Here is a 20,642-nt window from a genome sequence, read left to right on the forward strand (position 1 = left end):
AAAGGTGATTTGAAGGACAGTATTTAGATTTCCTCTTGTGTTTATAACACATTTATAACTTTTTCTTAAAAGAATTATTTATAGTAGTTTGGCATAATATTTTCTTACCAAGGGGACACAATTACTTTTTTAAGTATGTCATTGGACGTGTAATAGGTATAGTGGGGAAAAATAGCCTAAGAGTATCCTGGGCAGTAGGTTTGGGAAAGCTGATTTGTGGTGATCTTAAAAAGAAATCCCGAAGTGTATTCTTTAGCAGAGTTTGGTTAGTTCTTTCTGGAAAGGCCCAGATAGTACTTCAGGCTTTAAGGAGCCACATATGTCTCCATCATATCATCTTTGGGTTTTGTTTGTAACTGTTTAAAGATATAAACTCCATTCTTAGCTCCAGGGCTATACAAAAACAAGCCCTTGGGTAGATTCTCTAGAGGTGGGAAAAGCTAGTCTGCTATGCTGACAAAGGTTTGGATCTCTTAGTTTCTGATGATGAGTATTCAGCTTGCCCTTTGCTCTTTGAGTCTTGGAATTGACTTCAGCCAAACACTGGTTATGATGCTGTAGTCTCAGAAATTACCTTTATCTAGATTGCTGGACGCAGCAGTTTGAGGGACTGCTGCATAGACCATCAAAAAGGGATTCATGAATATAAACACATTTACTCAGCATGTGTGGGGCTTCCCTGGTGTTCAGATGGTAAAGAATCTACCTGCAATGCAGGAGACCTGGGTTCAATCCCTGGGTCGGGAAGATCCCTTGGAGAAGGGAATGGCTACCCACTCTAGTATTCTTGCCTGGAAAATTCCATAGACAGAGGAGCCTGGCAGGCTACAGTCCATGGGGTCTCAAAGAGTCGGACATGAGCGACTTTCACTTACTTACTTGGCATGTGTATTGGACCCTGTGCAGACAGAACTGCATAGACTCACTTGACTGGCCACTGGGGCTGCAGATGTCGAAGGCTGCTTATAATATGTCAAGGAAGCACCGCTTGGGTTGATCAGAGATGTGTGTTGCTGGCTGAGGGAGAGTTGGCATGGTGGGAAGAAAGAAAATCTCTTGCCAAACCCCTGAGTGACTCAGTAAGGATATTTTAGCCATTTGTCCTGATAGTATCTTTATCCTTGGCAAGAATACCAACTTGTTAAAAATAAACATATACAAGGAAATTTTCACATAGGATCATTTTCTTAGGATAACTCAAGAAACAAAATCGACAGAAGAAGCCACTCAACTTCAAGAAATGAAGCAGTAATGAGGGATTGATTAAGCCTAGTTAGCTGTGACCCCAGCCAGACTATACCTTTCAAGTTCTAAAGTACAGTGCCGCCTCCTACCCTGGGAAGCATCTCTCAAATGTTATGAATAAAACATTGTTTTGCTTACCTCTTTGGGATATCACTTGATTATAAAGAAGTTGAATATTGAATTTTTGCTGATGATCTTGAGAATAACTGAAAGTGGGTAGCTGAAGATTTTTAAAATACATGCGACGTTACTTATTAAATAATTTAGCATAAATATAGACATTAAGAACTGTTTGTTAATGTTTTCTCTTGGTTTCAGGTTCTAAGCATCCAAGTGAAATGCTTCCATGAAATCATCACCATAGGTTACAGAGTCTATCATTCTTATGACTTACCTTGGTTTAGAACACTGAGTTGGTAAGTGACTTAAAACTGTTTCAGATATGAAAATCTGATTCTTTTCTAAAGTTGGTAAGGAAGCATCCTGACCAGTCAGTATCGACCCAGTTGACCTTATAGATTGAGTATGAAGAAATATAAATAAAAAGAATGCAATTGAATGTTGAAAGAATAAAATCACCTTTAACTTTCCATTTCAACATAACTATTTTCAGATTTCATCTTTCACTCTTTGTACAGAGTGACTGACTTATATTGCATATACCCACTATTTTTGTCCTCTTTTTAAAAACTTCAGCACTATATTGGGCACATGTTTATACTCTTTGTAATTACAATGTTAACAGAAAGTTTCATTTTGTGAAGTGTTAAAAATATGTTAATCTTTTGGTTTATTTCCCCTCAGCTGACATGAGACCATACACAAAACCTGATATTTCTACAAAGACTGGAAGATGAGATATGAAAATAGTTGTGGGTTTTCTTTTTTTTTTTTTTTGTCTTTTTTGAGTGACAAGTTGATTCAGGAGAGGAAAGCCCAAGCTGCATGTCTGTCTCCCTCCTCCCCTCCCCACCTCACCCCTGCAGACTGGCCTGTGCTGTGCTTAGTTGCTCAGTCGTGTCTGACTCTTTGCAACCCCTTGGACTGTAGCCCACCAGGCTCCTCTGTCCATGGGGATTCTCCAGGCAAGAATACTGGAGTGGGTTGCCATGCCCTCCTCCAAGGGATCTTCCCATCCCAGTGATTGAAGGCAGGTCTCCAGCATTGCAGGCAGGTTCTTTACCATCTGAGCACCAGGGCAGGTAGGCAGACTGGCCTACCTTCTCCAAAGCACCCATAGGCCTGGGGCGGGAGGAGGGAGCAAGGCAGTGAGAGGATGGATGACCTTACCTTTGCTGCTCCTGGCTTGGTCTCCTGAAGGCCCTAAGATCTCTGACATGCAACAAGGATGGTTGTCAGAGGGAATAGGAAGGCTCTGATGGGGGTCAGTGTATAAGGCACCCTGCTAAACATTTTAGGGCAGTTACCAGCCCCTGAAACATTGCATATAAAATTATTCTATATAGGAAATATTGCATGTAAAATTAGTAAATAAGAATCACCAAACAATTTTGATATTTAATGTTTTATATATAAGTTTTTTCAGGTTTCTTAGTTATCAGGACCTTGACCATGAAACATGGTAATATGATAGTTCGTAGTTAACAGTCCATGTCTTTGAATATATCAGTAGTTGTTTGATTAGTATCAGTGTCTTTTTATTTATTTATTTATTTATTTATTTATATATATTTTTTTAAATTTTACTTTACAGTACTGTATTGGTTTTGCCATACATTGACATGAATCTGTCTTTTTAAAACAGGCATCACCTTTTGGGTTTACAGTAGTCAAAAACAGTTTCTTGGTTTTATGAACACCTAATTTTTCCTTCTGGAAAGTTTCTTCATGAGTGAGTGGCAATGTGTACAGAGAATGTTAGATAGGTAGATTAAGTATTAGTGATTCAGTCACTCAGTCGTGTCCACCTCTTTGCAGCCCATGGACTGCAGCACCACAGGCTTCTCTGCCCTTCACCATCTCCTGGAGTTTGCTCAGACTCATGTCCATTGAGTCAGTGATGCCATCCAACCATCTCATCCTCTGTCGCCCCCTTCTCCTGTCCTCAATCTTTCCCAGCATCAGGGTCTTTTTCCAATGAGTCTACTCTTTGCATCAGGTGGCCAGAGTATTAGAACTTCAGCTTAATCATCAGCCCTTCCAACGGATGTTAAAGTAGTTGGAGAGTAGCTAACCCATGCAGGATTGATTTTAAGTGTAAGGGGGGGAAAAGGTAGGTCAAGATGGGCTCCAGTGATTGTAGAGGCTTCACGGAGAAGGGGACAGAGAAACTGTTACTAGAAGTGAAGACAGGCTTTGGATGGAGAAGGATGTTTTAGGCTGGGGAAGCAGCACCCATCAGGTTCTAGATGGGGGACAGAGGAGGCACCTGCCACAGGTCATGAGATCTTCTTGGCTCTCCCGTGTGGGAGGGAATAGTGGCCCAAAAGTTGGACTGGGGCAGGACTTTCTGGCGGTCCAGCGGTTAGGACTGTAAACTTCCAGTGCAGAGGACATGAGTTCAGTCCCTATTTGGGGAACTAAGATCCCACATGCATGGGCATGGCCAAAAACAAAAAAGTTAGTTTGATGGCTGGATAGGCCTTGATAGCCTTACAGAGGCGTCACAGACAGTTTCCATATAGGAGAGAGAGACATGGTAATCTGGAAACGTGATGTGCTTCCCTTTGGGAACAGTGGGGTCTGATTCTATTCATGAGGACCAGAGGGAACCACCACCCCTCTCCTCTTCTACTGCTGCCTAGGACACAGTCTTTCTAAGGCAGAGTGTGGGAGGAACCCCGAGGCAGTGTTTCTCAGCATGTTTTCCTGGCTTACACACACTCCCATCAGCAAAGTCTTGTGGGTTCAACTTCTGCCTGGGGAAAAGGATAAAGCAGCGCTGGGAGAAGGGACAGGCCATTCATAAAGTTTTTTTTTTTCTTTCAAATTTTACATTCCCCATTTTATTTTATTTTTTTAAATTTAATATATTTATTTTAATTGGAGGCTAATTACTTTACAATATCATAGTGGTTTTTGCCATACATTGACATGAATCAGCCATGGGTGTGTACATGTGTTCCCTATTTTGAAGTTTTTCCCCAGAGATTTTTACCTGCAGCTAGCTCCCAACCCTCACCGCTACCTTTTTGAGTCACTTATTCAACTAGAGTCCATCCAGAGCATTGAGAAAAGGGGACAAGACCCAGTGTGGGCAGGACAGAGTAAGAGGTGAGAGGTCAAATTACTTCTTCCCTCTTTTCCCATTGGTCTTCCTTAGGGCAGGCGGGAATTTGACTTAGGAGCTCTATTATTAAAAAGCATTAGAGGGACTTTGCTGGTGGTTCAGTGGTAGAGGCTTTGCCTTCCAGTGCAGGGGGTACAGGTTCAGTCCTTGGTTGGGGTGCACTAAGATCCCAAACTTTAGCAAAAAACTAAAACATAAAAAAATAAAGCAAAATTGTAACAAATGCAATAAAGACTTTTTAAAAAATGGCCAATATAAAAAAAAACTTAAAGCATTAGGAAGAATGCTAATTCTCCTAAAGCTAGGGAATGCATTTTCATTGTAAACTTAATTCTGTGTGCGTGTGTGTGTCTGAGAGTGTATTAGAAACCGTGTGTGTGTGTGTCTGAGAGTGTATTAGAAACCGTGTGTGTGTGTGAGAGTGTATTAGAAACTGTGTGTGTGTGTCTGAGAGTGTATTAGAAACCGTGTGTGTGTGTGTGTGTGTGTCTGAGAGTGTATTAGAAACCGTGTGTGTGTGTGAGAGTGTATTAGAAACTGTGTGTGTGCGTCTGAGAGTGTATTAGAAACCGTGTGTGTGTGTGTGTGTGTGTCTGAGAGTGTATTAGAAACCGTGTGTGTGTGTATCTGAGAGTGTATTAGAAACCGTGTGTGTGTGTGTGTCTGAGAGTGTATTAGAAACTGTGTGTTTGTGTGTGTCTGAGAGTGTATTAGAAGCCGTGTGTGTGTGTGTGTAGTAGTTTCTACACTGTTTCCTGATTTTCTGTCTCTGGGATTAGATTTTGAGCTAAATAAAGGCATGAACTACTCAGTACATTTTTGTTCACTGGTAAGTTTGAAATTTTAAGTTTAAAACAAGGGGGAAAAAGCATTTTGGTGGAATATATCATGAACCTACCACCCTTATGGCAGAAAGTGAAGAGGAGCTAAAAAGCCTCTTGATGAAAGTGAAAGAGGAGAGCGAAAAAGTTGGCTTAAAGCTCAACATTCAGAAAACGAAGATCATGGCATCTGGTCCTATCACTTCATGGGAAATAGATGGGGAAACAGTAGAAACAGTGTCAGACTTAATTTTGGGGGGCTCCAAAATCACTGCAGATGGTGACTGCAGCCATGTAAAAGACGCTTACTCCTTGGAAGAAAAGTTATGACCAACCTAGATAGTATATTCAAAAGCAGAGACATTACTTTGCCGACTAAGTTCTGTCTAGTCAAGGCTATGGTTTTTCCTGTGGTCATGTATGGATGTGAGAGTTGGACTGTGAAGAAGGCTGAGCGCCGAAGAATTGATGCTTTTGAAGTGTGGTGTTGAAGACTCTTGAGGGTCCCTTGGACTGCAAGGAGATCCAACCAGTCCATTCTGAAGGAGATCAGCCCTGGGATTTCTTTGGAAGGAATGATGCTAAAGCTGAAACTCCAGTACTTTGGCCACCTCATGCGAAGAGTTGACTCATTGGAAAAGACTCTGATGCTGGGAGGGATTGAGGGCAGGAGGAGAAGGGGATGACCGAGGATGAGATGGCTGGATGGCATCACTGACTCGATGGACGTGAGTCTGAGTGAACTCTGGGAGATGGTGATGGACAGGGAGGCCTGGCATGCTGCGATTCATGGGGTCGCAAAGAGTCGGACACGACTGAGCGACTGAACTGAACTGAACTGAATGTTTAAAACTTAGTTTTGATTTGTGTCATCATCAAAAGTAGAAGATAAGTTTTGTGGAGTTTGAGGGGAAAAATGTTTCAAATATAAAGAAGCTAATTGTTTTAACCTTACAGGTACTTTCTGTTGTGTGTGAACTACTTTTTCTATGGAGAGACTGTGGCTGATTATTTTGCTACATTTGTTCAAAGAGAAGAGCAACTTCAGTTCCTCATTCGCTACCACAGATTTATATCATTTGCCTTGTATCTGGCAGGTAAGTTAAGGAAAAGACTCTGTATTGATTTGTAGCCAGTATATGTTACATGCTTATTTTATGTTAAATTCTAACATCCTTTTTGGTTACATTTTAATCCACTTTCTCTTTTTAAATGTCTCATATATAAAACTACTTTAATCACAGTCGAAATAAACTGCAATTTCTCCCTAATGGTTAAAAAAAGTACTTGGTGGCTGAAAAAAAGTACTTGCTTAGTAGTCTGTCTATATATTTGAAAATTTTCTTTGTAAATTATAGTAAAAGAACTTGAAGCATATGGATTATTTACCAAGTAATGATATAATTTACAAAGAAACTTTCACATATATATTGCTTTATTTGTTCCTAGGAAATAGTTTTATGTAGAATTAATCAGGGTACTTAGTTTTCCTGACATTTTTTATTATATAGTTATTTATATATAAATATATATATATGTTTATAGTAGGCTATCACATGATTATGATTTTAGATTAAGAGTCAGATACTTAGGATAACATTAGAATTAACAGATTTGTGGCTGTCCAATAGTTAGGCTCCATGCTTCCACTGCAGGGGGCCCAGGTTTGATCCTTGGTCAGGGAACTAAGATCTCAAAAGCCATGCAGCATGGCCAAAAAAACCAACAAACCAGATTTGTTTTCCATTGAAGTTGACCAATTATAAAAGAAATTTCTTTAAAAATTGATTTAGATATGTACTTCAGTAAAAATTATCTATTATTTTTATTTGGCTTTATTGGGTCTTAGTTGGAGCATGTGAGATCTAGTTCCCAAACCAGAGAGTGCACCTGGGCCCTTTGCATTGGGAACACGGAATCTTAGCCGCTGGACCACCAGGGAAGTCCCTAGGTAGGTACTTGTAAAAAGTCAGATTTCCAGTATGAATCCTGGTTCCACCGCTTACATGCTGAATAAACTTTGGGAAATGTAATTAACTAATCTGTGCCTTAGTTTCTTTGTAAAGCACTTAGAGCAGTACCTGGTGCTATTTAAATATTGAATATTATCATTCTTTTCACTTTTAAAGGCAGAAATGAAATTTATTTGTGAGTTTTCTCTTTAGCTCTTAATGGTTACTGTTTTAGCTCTTAGGGGTTTCCTCATAAATAAATTCTTCTCCAGTGAGTACAATTATGGAAACTTAATACAGTATGGATGACTCCTTTCCATTTCTCATTAAACAAAAATATATACAGAGTGTGTGGGAAAGTCCTTTAAAAGCATGTCATTTTAATTCAATAATTAAAATACATTCTTTTTTATAGCTGAGTAATATTCAGCTGTATATATGTAACACAATTTCTGTATCCATTCATCTGTAGGTGGACATCTAGGTTGCTTCCATGTCCCAGCTATTGTAAATAGTGCTATAGTGAACACTGGAGTACATGCGTCTCTTTCAATTATAGTTTTCGCAGCTTTTGTGCTCAGTAGTGAGATTGTTGGGTCATATGGTAGTTCTATTCCTAGATTTTTAAGGAATCTCCATATTGTTCTCCATAAAGACTATCCATTTACATTCCCACCAGCAATGAAAGAGGGTTCCCTTTCTACATCCTCTCCTGCATTTACTGTTTGCAGACTTTTTTTAGTGATGGCCATTCTGACCTGTGTGAGGTGATACCTCATTGTAGTTTCGATTTGCATTTCTCTGATAATGAATGATGGTGAGCGTCTTTTTATGTGTTTGTTCACCGTCTGTACGGAGAAGGCAGTGGCACCCCACGCCAGTACTCTTGCCTGGAACATCCCATGGACGGAGGAGCCTGGAAGGCTGCAGTCCATGGGGTCGCTGAGGGTCGGACACGACTGAGTGACTTCACTTTCACTTTTCACTTTCATGCATTGGAGAAGGAAATGGGAACCCACTCCAGTGTTCTTGCCTGGAGAATCCCAGGGACGGGGGAGCCTGGTGGGCTGCCGTCTATGGGGTCACACAGAGTCGGACGCAACTGAAGCGACTTAGCAGCAGCAGCAGCAGCAGCAGCAGCAGCAGCAGCAGCAGCAGCAGCAGCAGCACCATCGATATGCCTTCTTTGGAGAAATGTCTGTGTAGGTCTTCTGCCCATTTTTTGATTGGGTTGTTTGTTTTTCTGGTATTGAGCTGCATGAGCTGCTTGTGTGTTTTGGAGATTAATCCCTTGCAGTTGCTTGTGTGTTTTGGAGATTGTTTCCCTTGCAGTTATTTTTTTCCCATTCTGAGGGTTGTCTTTTAATCTTGTTTGTTGTTTCCTTTGCTGTGCAACTTGTTTCTTTTTATAATATTGTATACATGATACCCTCTCAACTGATTCTTTACAGTCATTGTTGCTTCCTCCCCTGAAATTTCTGACTGTCAAATCGGTATTTGTTCATCTTTTTCCAACTGATTTCTATCATTGGCATAGCTCGCCATTGCTCTTCTATAGAATCACAGAAGCTCCTTGAAAGTCATCGTTGTCATTCTTTCAACAAACACTCGAGTGCTTTCCAAGTGCCAGCGCTGTCCATGGTGGTGAGGATACAAAGGGAAGCAGGCCGTTAGCGTGCCTACCAGGGTCTGGCAACTGCTGAGACACGTGTCCCCTTGTTCACTGCTGGAATGTGAACAAGGACCTCTAAGACCGCAAAGAAGGGGAAGGAGGGCCTTGCTTTACTGGGGCAGGAAGGCCATTGAAGGCCTTGGAGAAGAGATGCTTGTTGTTGTTCAGTCGCTAAATCATGTCTGACTCTTTGTGAGCTCATGGACTGCAGCGCTCCAGGCTCTCCTGTCCTTCACTGTCTCCCAGAGTTTGCTCAAACTCACGTCCATTGAGTTGGTGATGCTATCTAACGATCTCATCCTCTGCCATCCCCTTCTCCATTTGCCTTCAGTCTTTGAGGGGGAAGTGGCAAGCCACCTCAGTATTCTTGCTCTGAGAACCCCATGAACAGTATGAAGAGATGATTGGTGAAAAACAAAGAACAAGCAGGTGTTTGCCAGGTGGAGGGTGGGAAAGGGCATTCCAGGTAGAGAAACCAGCTGTGCTATCTTGAGAATGAGAGCGGCATGTTTGGGACCCATGGGAGGTACTGAAGGTTGTGCAAGTAGACAGGAGCCCCATCTTGAGGAGCCTTGTATATCATAGGAAGACTTTGGGCTTTATTCCTAGGAAATTACCAGAGGATTTCAAGCTAAGAGATAATATAACCAGGTTTGTAATTCAATGAATGGTGAGTGGGAGACATTAATAGAGTGACAAGATAGGAAATTGTTGCTTTAATTTATACTAAATATAATGTATGCCTGAGTCATTCACGTTTATACTTAATACTAAGAGGGTCATAATTTTTTAAAAAAATTGTGTTTTTAAAAAATAAAATCTGGACTATTATTGATGGGAAAAAAAAAAATTATGGGACTTCGCTGGTGGTCCAGTGGTTAAGACCCTGTGCTTCCTCTGCAGGGAGTGGAGGTTCAATTCCTGGTCAGGGACTAGGATCCCACCTGCTATGTGGTATGCCCAAAAAATTTAAAACAAAAAAAAATTTTTTTTTTAATACTAAGTGCTGATTTTAGAACCAACTGCTGTTTATGACAATCTATGAAAAATTGCTTTTATATCCTAAATTATTGGCTTAAAATGTACTTTTTGTTGAGATAATTATGCATTTTCATGCAGTTGTAAGAAATAACACAAGATGCCTTATGCACTTTTCCTAGTTTCCACCGGTGGTAATATTTTGAAAAATTACAGTGTAAGATCACACAGGGATATTGACATTATACTAATGTACTTTTAAAACACAGTTTTTTAATTGAAATATAGTTGATTTGCAGTGCTGTGTTAGTTTCTAGTGTACAGTGAAGTGACTCACATATACTTTTTCATGTGCTTTCCCAGTTTGGTTTCTTACAGGATATTAGAGTTCCCTGTGCTATAGAGTAGGCCCTTGTTGTTTATCTGTTTTACATATAGTAAACTATATCTGCTAATCCCCAAATCCTAATTTATCCTTTCCCCACCCCTTTTCCCTTTTGGTAATTGTAAATTTGTTTTCTATGCTTCTGAGTGTCAGTTAAGTCGCTCAGTCATGTCTGACTCTTTGTGACCCCATGGACTGCAGCACGCCAGGCCTCCCTGTCCATCACTAACTCCCGGAGCTTACTCAAATTTATGTCCATCGAGTCGGTGATGCCATCCAACCATCTCATCCTCGGTCATCCTCTTCTCCTCCTGCCTTCAGTCTTTGCCAGCATCAGGGTCTTTTCCAGTGAGTCAGTTCTTCACACCAGGTGGCCAAAGTTGGAGCTTCAGCTTCAGGATCAGTCCCTCCAATGAATATTCAGCACTGATTTCCTTTAGGATTGACTGGTTGGATCTCCTTGCAGTCCAAGGGACTCTCACGAGGCTGCTCCAGCACCACAGTTCAAAAGCATCAATTCTTCAGTGCTCAGCTTCTTTACTGTCCAACTTTCACATCTGTACATGACCACTGGAAAAACCATAGCTTTGACTATATGGACTTTTGTTGGCAAAGTAATGTCTGCTTTTTGGTATGCTGTCTAGGTTTGTCATTGCTTTTCTTCCAAGGAGCAAGCATCTTTTCGTTTCATGGCTGCAGTCACCATCTGCAGTGATTTTGGAGCCCAGGAAAATAAAATCCATTGTTTCCCCATCTATTTGCCATGAAGTAATGGGACCGGATGCCATGATCTTAATTTTCTGAATGTTGAGTTTTAAGCCAACTTTTTCCGCTCTCCTCTTTCACTTTCGTCAAGAGGCTCTTCAGTTTGTTTGCTTTCTGACGTAAGGGTGGTGTCATCTGCATATCTGAGGTTATTGATATTTCTGCCAGCAATCTTGATTCCAGCTTGTGCTTCATCCAGCCCGGCGTTTCTCATGATGTACTCTGCATAGAAGTTAAATAAGTAAAGTGACAGTATACAGCCTTGACAGACTCCTTTCCCAATTTGGAACCAGTCTGTTATTCCATGTCCAGTTCTAACTGTTGCTTCTTGACCTGCATACAGATTTCTCAGGAGGCAGGTCTGGTGGTCTGATATTCCCATCTCTTTAAGAATTTTCCACAGTTTATTGTGATCCACACAGTCAAAAGCTTTAGAGTAGTCTATGAAGTGGAAGTAGATGTTTTTCTGGAATTCTCTTGCTTTTTCGATGATCCAGAGGATGTTGGCAATTTGATCTCTGGTTCTTCTACGTTTTCTAAATCCAGCTTGAACATCTGAAAGTTCTTGGTTCGTGTACTGTTCAAGCCTGGCTTGGAGAATTTAGAGCATTACTTTGCTAGTGTGTGAGATGAGTGGAATTGTGCAGTAGTTTGAACGTTCTTTGGCATTCCCTTTCTTTGGGATTGGAATAAAAACTGACTTTTCCAGTCTCTGTGTTTCTATAAAATGCAACTTTGTAGTAAGCTAGGAGCTGCTGGGTTAAGTGATGAAACTTCTGATATAAATTATGCATGGTATTGTATTGGGTTGGCCAAAAAGTTCATTTGGGTTTTTCATAAGATGTTATGAATTTGAAAAACCCAAATGAACTTTTTGGCCATCCCAGTATATCTGTTATCACTTCACATGTGTCGTAAATATGGTCCTATTAAAGGATCATAAGCACCCACTTTGTGTTTCTCTCGTTTTGTAAATTCCTGGTGCCTAATGCAGGGTCTGGGATTTAGGTTCCTAACACACATTTCCTGGATGAAGGATCGAGAGGCTGAGAACATGCACATCTAGACATAGTGCTTTTTAGAGATAATTTTTTTTTTTTTTTTTTTTTTAGCCTCCAGATTTTGGTGGCTGGGTCTTGAGGCCTCATTGATTGTTTCTTGAAGTGATTAGCAACATTTATGAGCTTAGTCCAGCAAATAAAGTTAGACTTTAAAACAGGAGTGAGGAAATAGAAAGTATGTTCTGTTGAGATAGTTGCGCCTTTCTTTCAAATTATGCTGTGAAAAATGTCTGGACTTCTTCTAGTTGGACAACATTCCAAGAGGCCTGTCCAAATTTTAGTTCTGCAGTGGTCAGATGAGTTTTATAGGTCTTAACGGATATAAAAAGCAGAGACAACACAAGCTTTTTCATTGATGTTGAATTTTATTAAAATAAAAAGTACCTATATCCAGGTCTGACCTACTCACCAAGGCCCAGCAGGTTAAATGACTCATTTAACATTATCCCAGATAACTCACTGACTAGGACCCAGAAGCCATTCTGACACTTTAGATAATTTTGTTGTAAAATGAATTTGTCTCATAGTAAAACGAGTATCAGTGACAACATTTTCTCTAGAGTCTGGATATATTTTTAAAAGATCTCGGTGATTTGGATTTGAGGCTCTTTAGAAACAAGAGCAACCATGTGATTACATGTCTGGTAATGACAGGTGAATAAGCTTAAGATGTTGGACCCGTAATATCGCCTTAAGATCTCTTTAGCCAACTAGTGAGAAGCATATTAAAGGCATATTATGTTTAGTCAGGTCTTTTCCCTTGTATTTGTGCATGGCTAACTAGTTTGACTTCTTTTTTAAAACCCTTAAGGAGAGGTTATGAGTTGAATAGAATACTTTGAATTCAAGAAAAATCACTGGACAGTATAATATTGAAAATCAAAGTGAAAGTGAAGTCGCTCAGTCGTGTCCGACTCTTTGCGACCCCATGGACTGTAGCCTATCAGGCTCCTCCATCCATGGGATTTTCCAGGCAAGAGTGCTGGAGTGGATTGCCATTTCCTTCTCCAGGGGATCTTCCCGACCCAGGAATCGAACCTGGCTCTCCTGCACTGCAGGCAGACGCTTTACCATCTGAGGCACCAGGGAAGCTCTAAGGACAGTATAAGATTAAGTTATGGCTAAAATTAATACATGATTAAGAATTGTTTTCAAACATCCTGTGTATCTTTCATCTCAGAGAGGTAGATGAAATCTTTGAAAGATGTCACAAATCACTGTTCATAAAGGATTGTATCTCCAGAACCACGTCTAGTTTATATTTGTGTGTGTGTGTCTGTGTGTATAGAAAAGAAAAGAAAGCTAGAGCTAAGTCGTGCCTGACTCTTGCGACCCTATGGGTTGTAGCCTGCCTGGCTCCTGCCATTTCCTTCTCCAGGGAATCTTCCCAAGCCAGGAGTCGAACCCCGGTCTCCAGCATTGCAGGCGGATCCTTTACCAACTGAGCTATGCGGGAAGCCATAGCTTGTTTATTTTTGGCTGTGCTGGATCTTCAGTGCTGCGTGGGCTGTCTCTAATTTCCATGAGCAGGGGCCAGTCTCCAGTTGTGGCGCGTGGGTGTCTCATTGTGGTGGCTTCTCTTGTTGCATAGTATTGGCTCTAGGGCACAGGCTCAGAAGCTGTGTCTCATGGCCTTAGTTGCTCCATGATGGCTGTGAGATCTCCCTGGACCAGGGATCAAACCCGTGTCTTCTGCATTGGCAGGTGGATTCTTTACCATGAGTTACCAGGGAAGCCTTCCCACGTAACAGTTTTTTAATTAAACATGATTATAAACTGTCTACATATCAGTCTTGTTTTATACCTTAAACTCACTATGCAGATTAAAGGAAAACTTTTTCCGTATATTAGTTAATGTAATGGTTGATTTGTGTGAATTTCTACACTACATATTTAAACTTCTTTAAAACGCCTCAGTTGTATTCTAGTATCTGAATATGGCAACACATACATAAAGCAGTGTACTTCTGAATTGTTGAATACGATGTTTGGTACGTTTCAAAGTTTTGGTTAGTTAGCGAAGTGTAATGAAAAATACAGCCATGTACAAAAGTAATCGGTGAGTCAGTAACCTCCAGTGTATAATCCTGGGTCTGTCTTTGTTTTTTGAGTTAAGGACTGCATGTGTTTACTGAATCGGTTAACCAACAATAAGAAATTTAAAAACTTTATCATTTCTTTATATTTTCTGTCTCTGCAATTAAAGTATGAGCTCCTTGAGCGGAATGACTATCTTATCCATGTTTTGTATTTTGTGTGTATTGAGCATCTTAAGTGCTCAATAAATATTTTTCAATTGTCTACTTTTTCTGAAATTCCTTCTATCGGATCTTTTGGACTTTTCAATGTCTTTTTTCTTCTTCAATTCACTTGACTCCTTAGACATCTCATTCTTCTTTATGCTTTCTGAATGTACCTCTCTTAAGTCTATTGGGAAACTTGGTCTCCCTAACCTCCTGGGAATTCCTTGATACTGGGCCACAAGATATGTCCATCTTTGCACTGACACCACCAGGCCCAGTGCTGTGTATATAACTGGTAATCAATAAGTGTAACTGAAAATAGTTACATATCAAGACTGTATGTTTAGGAAACTTTTTCAGTGAACATTTTACTTTAACAGATCCTGTGATTTTAATTGGAAATATAACCATAAAAATCTTCTTTATTAATTGGGGAAAAAGTAAAACTATGGATCCAAATATGCAAAGTTATCCTTTCCAAAGATTTGTTGAAATATAGCATGTATAGGATTCTTTACCAGCTGAGCCACAAGGGAAAGCCCCCATTAGCCTCTGAACCAAGTGCTTCATTTAAACAGAAAATGGCTGTGAATGAAGAAGTAAATGCATGTGTCTCTTTTTTAGATTCTTTTTCTTTGACAATAATATTTAACCTTAGATATGCTAGGAAAACAGTTTACATCCTCCTCCCCCAGATTCCAAGAATGGTATTATTTTAATATATCCACGAGTCAGATAGTTATATCCTTTATTAGAGCACCCTAAAATTCTGTGTGTTACTGGTGGATTTAACCATAAAATTGGATCAGGTAAAACTGAGTTGCCAAGACTGTCCTGGATAAAATGATCATCAGGAAAGTATTGAATGAATCTGCTGGTGATTTTGTGTGAAGAAATGCTTAAGGGTGAATATAATTTCAAGAACAAGAAAACCATACATGCTGGAGTAGTATTTGTGAGGAGATAATTCATAATTAATGATGTTCAGAATTTCCCAAGGCTGCGCTGGGAGAGCCAGAAAGGTCTTATTTGCCAGAAGGGGAGGTTCTGGAGACTTTCAGCTCAGTCTTGCTTCTGAGTTGCCTTTACCCCATTAGCTCTGAAAGTGAAAGTCGCTCAGTCGTGTCTGACTCTTTGCAACCCCATGGACTATACAGTCCATGGAATTCTCTAGGCCAGAATACTGGAGTGGGTAGCCTTTCCCTTCTCCAGGGGATCTTCCCAACCTAGGGATTGAACCAGGTCTCACGCATTGCTGGCAGATTCTTTACCAGCTGAGCCACAAGGGAAAGCCCCCATTAGCCTCTGAACCAAGTCCAGTCTACGTTTGCCTGTAACCGTGGACCAAAGGCATAAAGCAGCATAGAAATTTCGTTATTTCTTAAGCCACAAAAGAAATCTCCCTGCTATTGAAGAAAAATTTCAAAGCAGTGATTTTAAAAGAAAGTCTTTTGCTTCCGTTGATTTTAATGCCATGAATTCCGTGTTTTAGTGCCTCCCCCTCCCCCGCTTCCATTCTTTCTCTCAAGAAAGAGACATGTGTCTCAGCTTGCCGCTGCTCAGAAATGTTTCCATATTTCTTTTGCAGTTGAACCAGTCAGGTGGCAAATAGGAAGTGAGATAGGATCTGGGAGCCAGTATGCATTCTCTTCCCTTAGTATCACCCTTTACACTGACATTTCAAATCGGTCATCAAAAAATAGGTGCAGGCAGCTGCTGTTTGATTCCGTGCGCTGGTCAGAGTAGCATCAACCTTGCTTACTCTAGTGGGTAGAACTCCCTTGGTAAGTACATCTTAGATATGCAAAGTATAGTGTTTATTTTACATGGGATAGATTAGTTGACCAGTTGTTTTCTCTCACAGAACTCATTTTCTAAAGATATTGCCAACTAGAATGCATGCATGGCTATTTAGTTGAAATTAAACTTGGTTCATGCATTTCTAACATCTACTTCTGTAAAAAAAATTATCTTCAGAACTTTACTGATGTAGTGGGCAAAAAAGTGTATCATAGTGCCTCCTCAGTATTTAACATAGAATTATTAGATTTCTGCTTCGTTAGTGGGCTTTCCAGGTGGCTCAGTGGTGAAGAATCTGCCTGCCAATGCCAGTGACGCAGGCGCGATCCCTGGGTTGGGAAGATCCCCTGGAGAAGGAAATGGCAACCCACTCCAGTATTCTTGCCTGGAGAATACCATGGACAGAGGCACCTGGTGGGCTACAGTTGATGGGATCGTGAAAGAGTCAGATACAGTTTAGCAACTAAACAACAACAACAAAAGTTCATTAGGTAGAATTTTTATTTAGTAAAATTTTACTGTAATTAATTTATAGACAGAAACACACATGCTGTTTGTGCATCTTGAAATTGTTAAGAGTATTTTGTTTTACTGTAATCATTATAATATGCTTCTGAGAATTTTTGAATCATTCTTAACCTGAATCTTGAGGATAATGGTTTATGGAACCACATGACTCTTAAGGGTCAATAGAATCTAAGGGTTTAACTCCTCCTTAGCGCCACGATCCACAGTAAATTAATAAAGTCCTTTGTATATTTTTCTTCATCTGTAAAGTGGAGATAATAATAGGTAACTACATCATAGGAATGTTGGAAGGATTAAATAGTTAATATTTATAAAAGGCTTAGGCAAGTACATGGAACATAATAAGTGTTTAAAGATGTTAGCTGCTATAATTATTATTAATTTTTATGTAGAGATTTAAACATTCTACGTATGTATACTTGATAGAATGATACAGTGAATACATTTTAGTGAACTGAAATTCAGGGTCCAATTTTCTATGTCTGTACATTAGCAAGGGACTGACTCAATTAATGTAGGAGATGTTTATTGAATTTACGGCATGGACTATATCAGGCATTTTGGAGAATACAGGATCATTTCCCTCAAGAAACTTCTATTTAAAATGCTTGATGTAAGAGTCCTGTCCAGGAGACCAGGGTTTGATCCTTGGGCCAGAAAGATCCCCTGGAGAAGGAAATGGTAACCTATGCCAGTATTCTTGCCTGGGAAATCCCATGGACAAGAGGAGCCTAGCAGGCTACAGTCCATGGGGTTGCAAAGAGTTGGACAAGATTTAGTGACTCAACAATAATGTAAGAGTAGGAGGGATGGCGTATGAGTGAGTAGCCAGTGTATAGCTAGATGTGGTATAGAAATGTGGTTTATATGAACTCATCGAATCTTAAAATTTGTAACAGATTACACAACAAGCACATGTTTTTGTTCTTGAACAGGTTTCTGCATGTTTGTGCTGAGCTTGGTGAAGAAACATTACCGTCTGCAGTTTTATATGGTGTGTATTAACCATTATTTTGTAGTTACTATATGTAATAAAACCTTCACCTTTATTATTATTTTTTCTGTAGTGAGAAAATAGGATCTAATCTGCCAATTGCCTAAATGTCAGGGGTATTTGAATTTTGGATGACTAATATTTATAAATGTTTGAAGTTGAAAATTTTTTTGAGGACTCAAAATTTTTAACTGTTTCCAAAGTTTCCTAAAAATTTTTCCTTTGAGTATTTTCAAAGGCTGTAAAATTAAAGTCAAGTATCTGGATTCCCTAAATATGTAGAAATTTGAGGTGTTTCATAGTCTCCTGAACAGTTAATAAGTCCCAGAAACATCTATCATATATTTGTATGGAAAGGACCTATGTTTACTTGTGCTTAGCCTAGGCATAAGGGGAACAGAGCTTACATTTTCCGGGTAGCTATGGTTAGTTATACACTTGCATGATTTGTTTTGGCCAGAAGTATTTCCTTCAGTGTATCCTTGAACAGTGTTCAGTGTCTTATGAAATGAATCACTGTATATGATGACCTGTTATTTTCTTAAAAGGTAGCTAATGATGAGAGTGTAAAATGACAAATGTAGTATCTATAAATTCACGTATTTGCTAGGTTTGTTGTGAATTTGGGGTATAATTCCTATTCTTCATGCTTTGCTTTTCCCCATTAAGACATCCTGCTGAGCACCATTGCTGGAAAATTATAGTATTTCTTACATTTCTAATTTCTGGGGATCTTGAGAAAAAAAGAAATAGTTAAGTTCTCAGTGAAAATTTAGAAACCATCATGACAAATTAGAAATAATAGAATCTGCTATGAAAATATAAATGGTACCTATTGGGAAAAATCATTTATGCATATTGAAGCAACTGAGACAGAATTGGGTCACTTAAGCAGATGAAAACAAAACATAACAACCAACATAATACACAGTTTGCTGAAATGAAAGATAGGTTTATTATGAATAAATCAAAATCCTAAGAATTCTGAAAAGTCCTTTTATAACTTTCAGTGAAAGTTATGAGAGACTTCCCTGGTGGCCCAGTGGTTAAGCCTTCACAATGCCAATGCAAGGGTTGCAGGTTTGATCCTTGATTGGGGAACTAAGATCCTGCATGGTGTGCAGCAAAAAAAGAAAAAAGAAAAAAAATTATGAGACTAATACATAGAAATATCAGCCCTTTTTCTTCACATTCTACTCATATTAATGATGCTAAAAGTAGCTAAAGTGGCTGTCTCTCAGGATAGATGGAACTGATGAAACAGAGGCCTTTGGACAATTTAAAATGGAATACTGTCATTGAACAGAGCTCAGCTTTCAAGTATGAAAAGGTTGGATTTAAGGGCAATTGATCCCTGCTGGTTTGAATCATTTGAAGTTATAGACAACTCTTTATGGGAAAAAACCATAGTGAACTCAGGGAAAAATCGTTTTCAGCATTTCTAGTAACTAGAGAATGCATTCAGAGTAAGATTTTAGTTCTCATCTAAATCCATAGCAATACTGCACACTTGTTATGACCACTTTAATCTCATGATTCAAGGTGATGGTTTATTTTTTAACAGATGTGTAGCTCGTTGTTACCAACATTCCATTTTTGTATAAATTAAGGTTACTTTGTTGAATATTTTTCATGGTTCTCAGGTTTCAGGAGGCACCAAAATGAAGGTAATTTACTAATGGCATTTATTTTGTATGACCTTATCTTATGAAATTTGACCAGTAGTTGTGCTAGAAATTTGCATTTCAGAATTGCTGTTGCTTCGTGGCCTGCCCTGATCTCTTGTGCTCATTATTGTTGTGTTGTTGGGCTATTAACAGTTCGCATGGACTCATGTCACCTTACTGATAACAGTTACTCAGTCACATCTTGTCATCCAAAATCTGTTTGAAGGCATGATATGGTAAGGGGACAGTATATGCTGCTTTATATTTATATATATTTATAGCACTTTTAAAGCTCTCTTACCCTGGACAGTGTCTTACGGGGATTTCTACTAAAATGTCCTATTTGTTGTCACTCTATTTCATTAAAGTAAGTTCCCCTTAACTGTTTGACTGGATTCCCTGGTGGCTCAGGCCGTAAAGAGTCTGCCTGCAATGCAGGAGACCCGGGTTCGATCCCTGAGGGACATGACTGAGTGACTTCACTTCTAACTATTTGACAACTGAAGACAAATGCTTTGTTATCAACTGGAAAACTTCTTTTTTCAGGTTTCCAGTAAAATGCAGAAAACCCTCATAAAAGCTCCAAATAATTAAATACATTTTCAGGTGTTACTACACTTTAACATGACTCTTCTCTAAAAACAAAGAGTCGAGTTTAAAGAGTGTACTGTTTATGTGGAATGTAAAAAGAAGGGGAAAGTTTGCTTTTAAGCAGACAGTGAGATGGCAGTGCATTTTCTTTGGGTGAAAGGCGGGTTAGTTCTCCTCTGCCTTTGTATAGGTGTAGAGTGTCCAGGTTCCAAGTATGTGGAGTTACTTGCTAGTAACCTACTTGGAGTGGGTTGCAGATTGAGAAGGCATTTTTATTAGTTAAAAATTAGCTTAAGTTAAAACAATTATTATTAATTAAAAATAAGAGTGGAGAAAAACTTAAGATTTTAAGAAATCTGACCATATTTTTTCCACATTCTTTTAAAACACAGTAACTAAAAACTTTTATAATTGGTAAGTTTAGTCAAGATAAATTTGTTCCCTTGACAGGTTGGTGTTTTTTAATGTATGTGTGTGTGAAAAATTGGAATCATTTTAAGACTGCCTTCCATATACAAACTTTTCATTGATGGGAGGCAATCACTGAAATTAGTAGGTTCTGTACAGTTAGTAGGGTTTAATGCCCCTGTAGGCTAGGATAGAATTAAAACTGATAATTGGACAAGAGTTTGGTGTAACTTTATCAGATTATACTCTGACTGACTCATTTCTATTTTGAAAGGCTGCTTT

General features: G+C 39.2%; 1 protein-coding gene across 1 annotated transcript in view; it reads left to right on the plus strand.

Annotated features, from left to right (window-relative positions):
- Window positions 1-1,563: 1,563 nt before the first annotated feature.
- Window positions 1,564-20,642, plus strand: part of LOC128071412 (phosphatidate cytidylyltransferase 1) — a gene marked incomplete at its 5' end in the record, with an annotated part of 36,105 nt that continues 17,026 nt past the window's right edge. Inside the window, 4 exons of the mRNA XM_052664284.1 lie at window positions 1,564-1,661; window positions 6,274-6,413; window positions 17,636-17,694; window positions 19,515-19,597. Of these exons, the coding sequence (XP_052520244.1) occupies window positions 1,564-1,661; window positions 6,274-6,413; window positions 17,636-17,694; window positions 19,515-19,597 (380 nt within the window). The remainder of the gene's footprint in view (window positions 1,662-6,273; window positions 6,414-17,635; window positions 17,695-19,514; window positions 19,598-20,642) is intronic.

Source organism: Budorcas taxicolor, unplaced genomic scaffold, assembly GCF_023091745.1.
Source record: "Budorcas taxicolor isolate Tak-1 unplaced genomic scaffold, Takin1.1 scaffold509, whole genome shotgun sequence".
In the NCBI taxonomy this organism is placed as follows: domain Eukaryota; kingdom Metazoa; phylum Chordata; class Mammalia; order Artiodactyla; family Bovidae; genus Budorcas; species Budorcas taxicolor.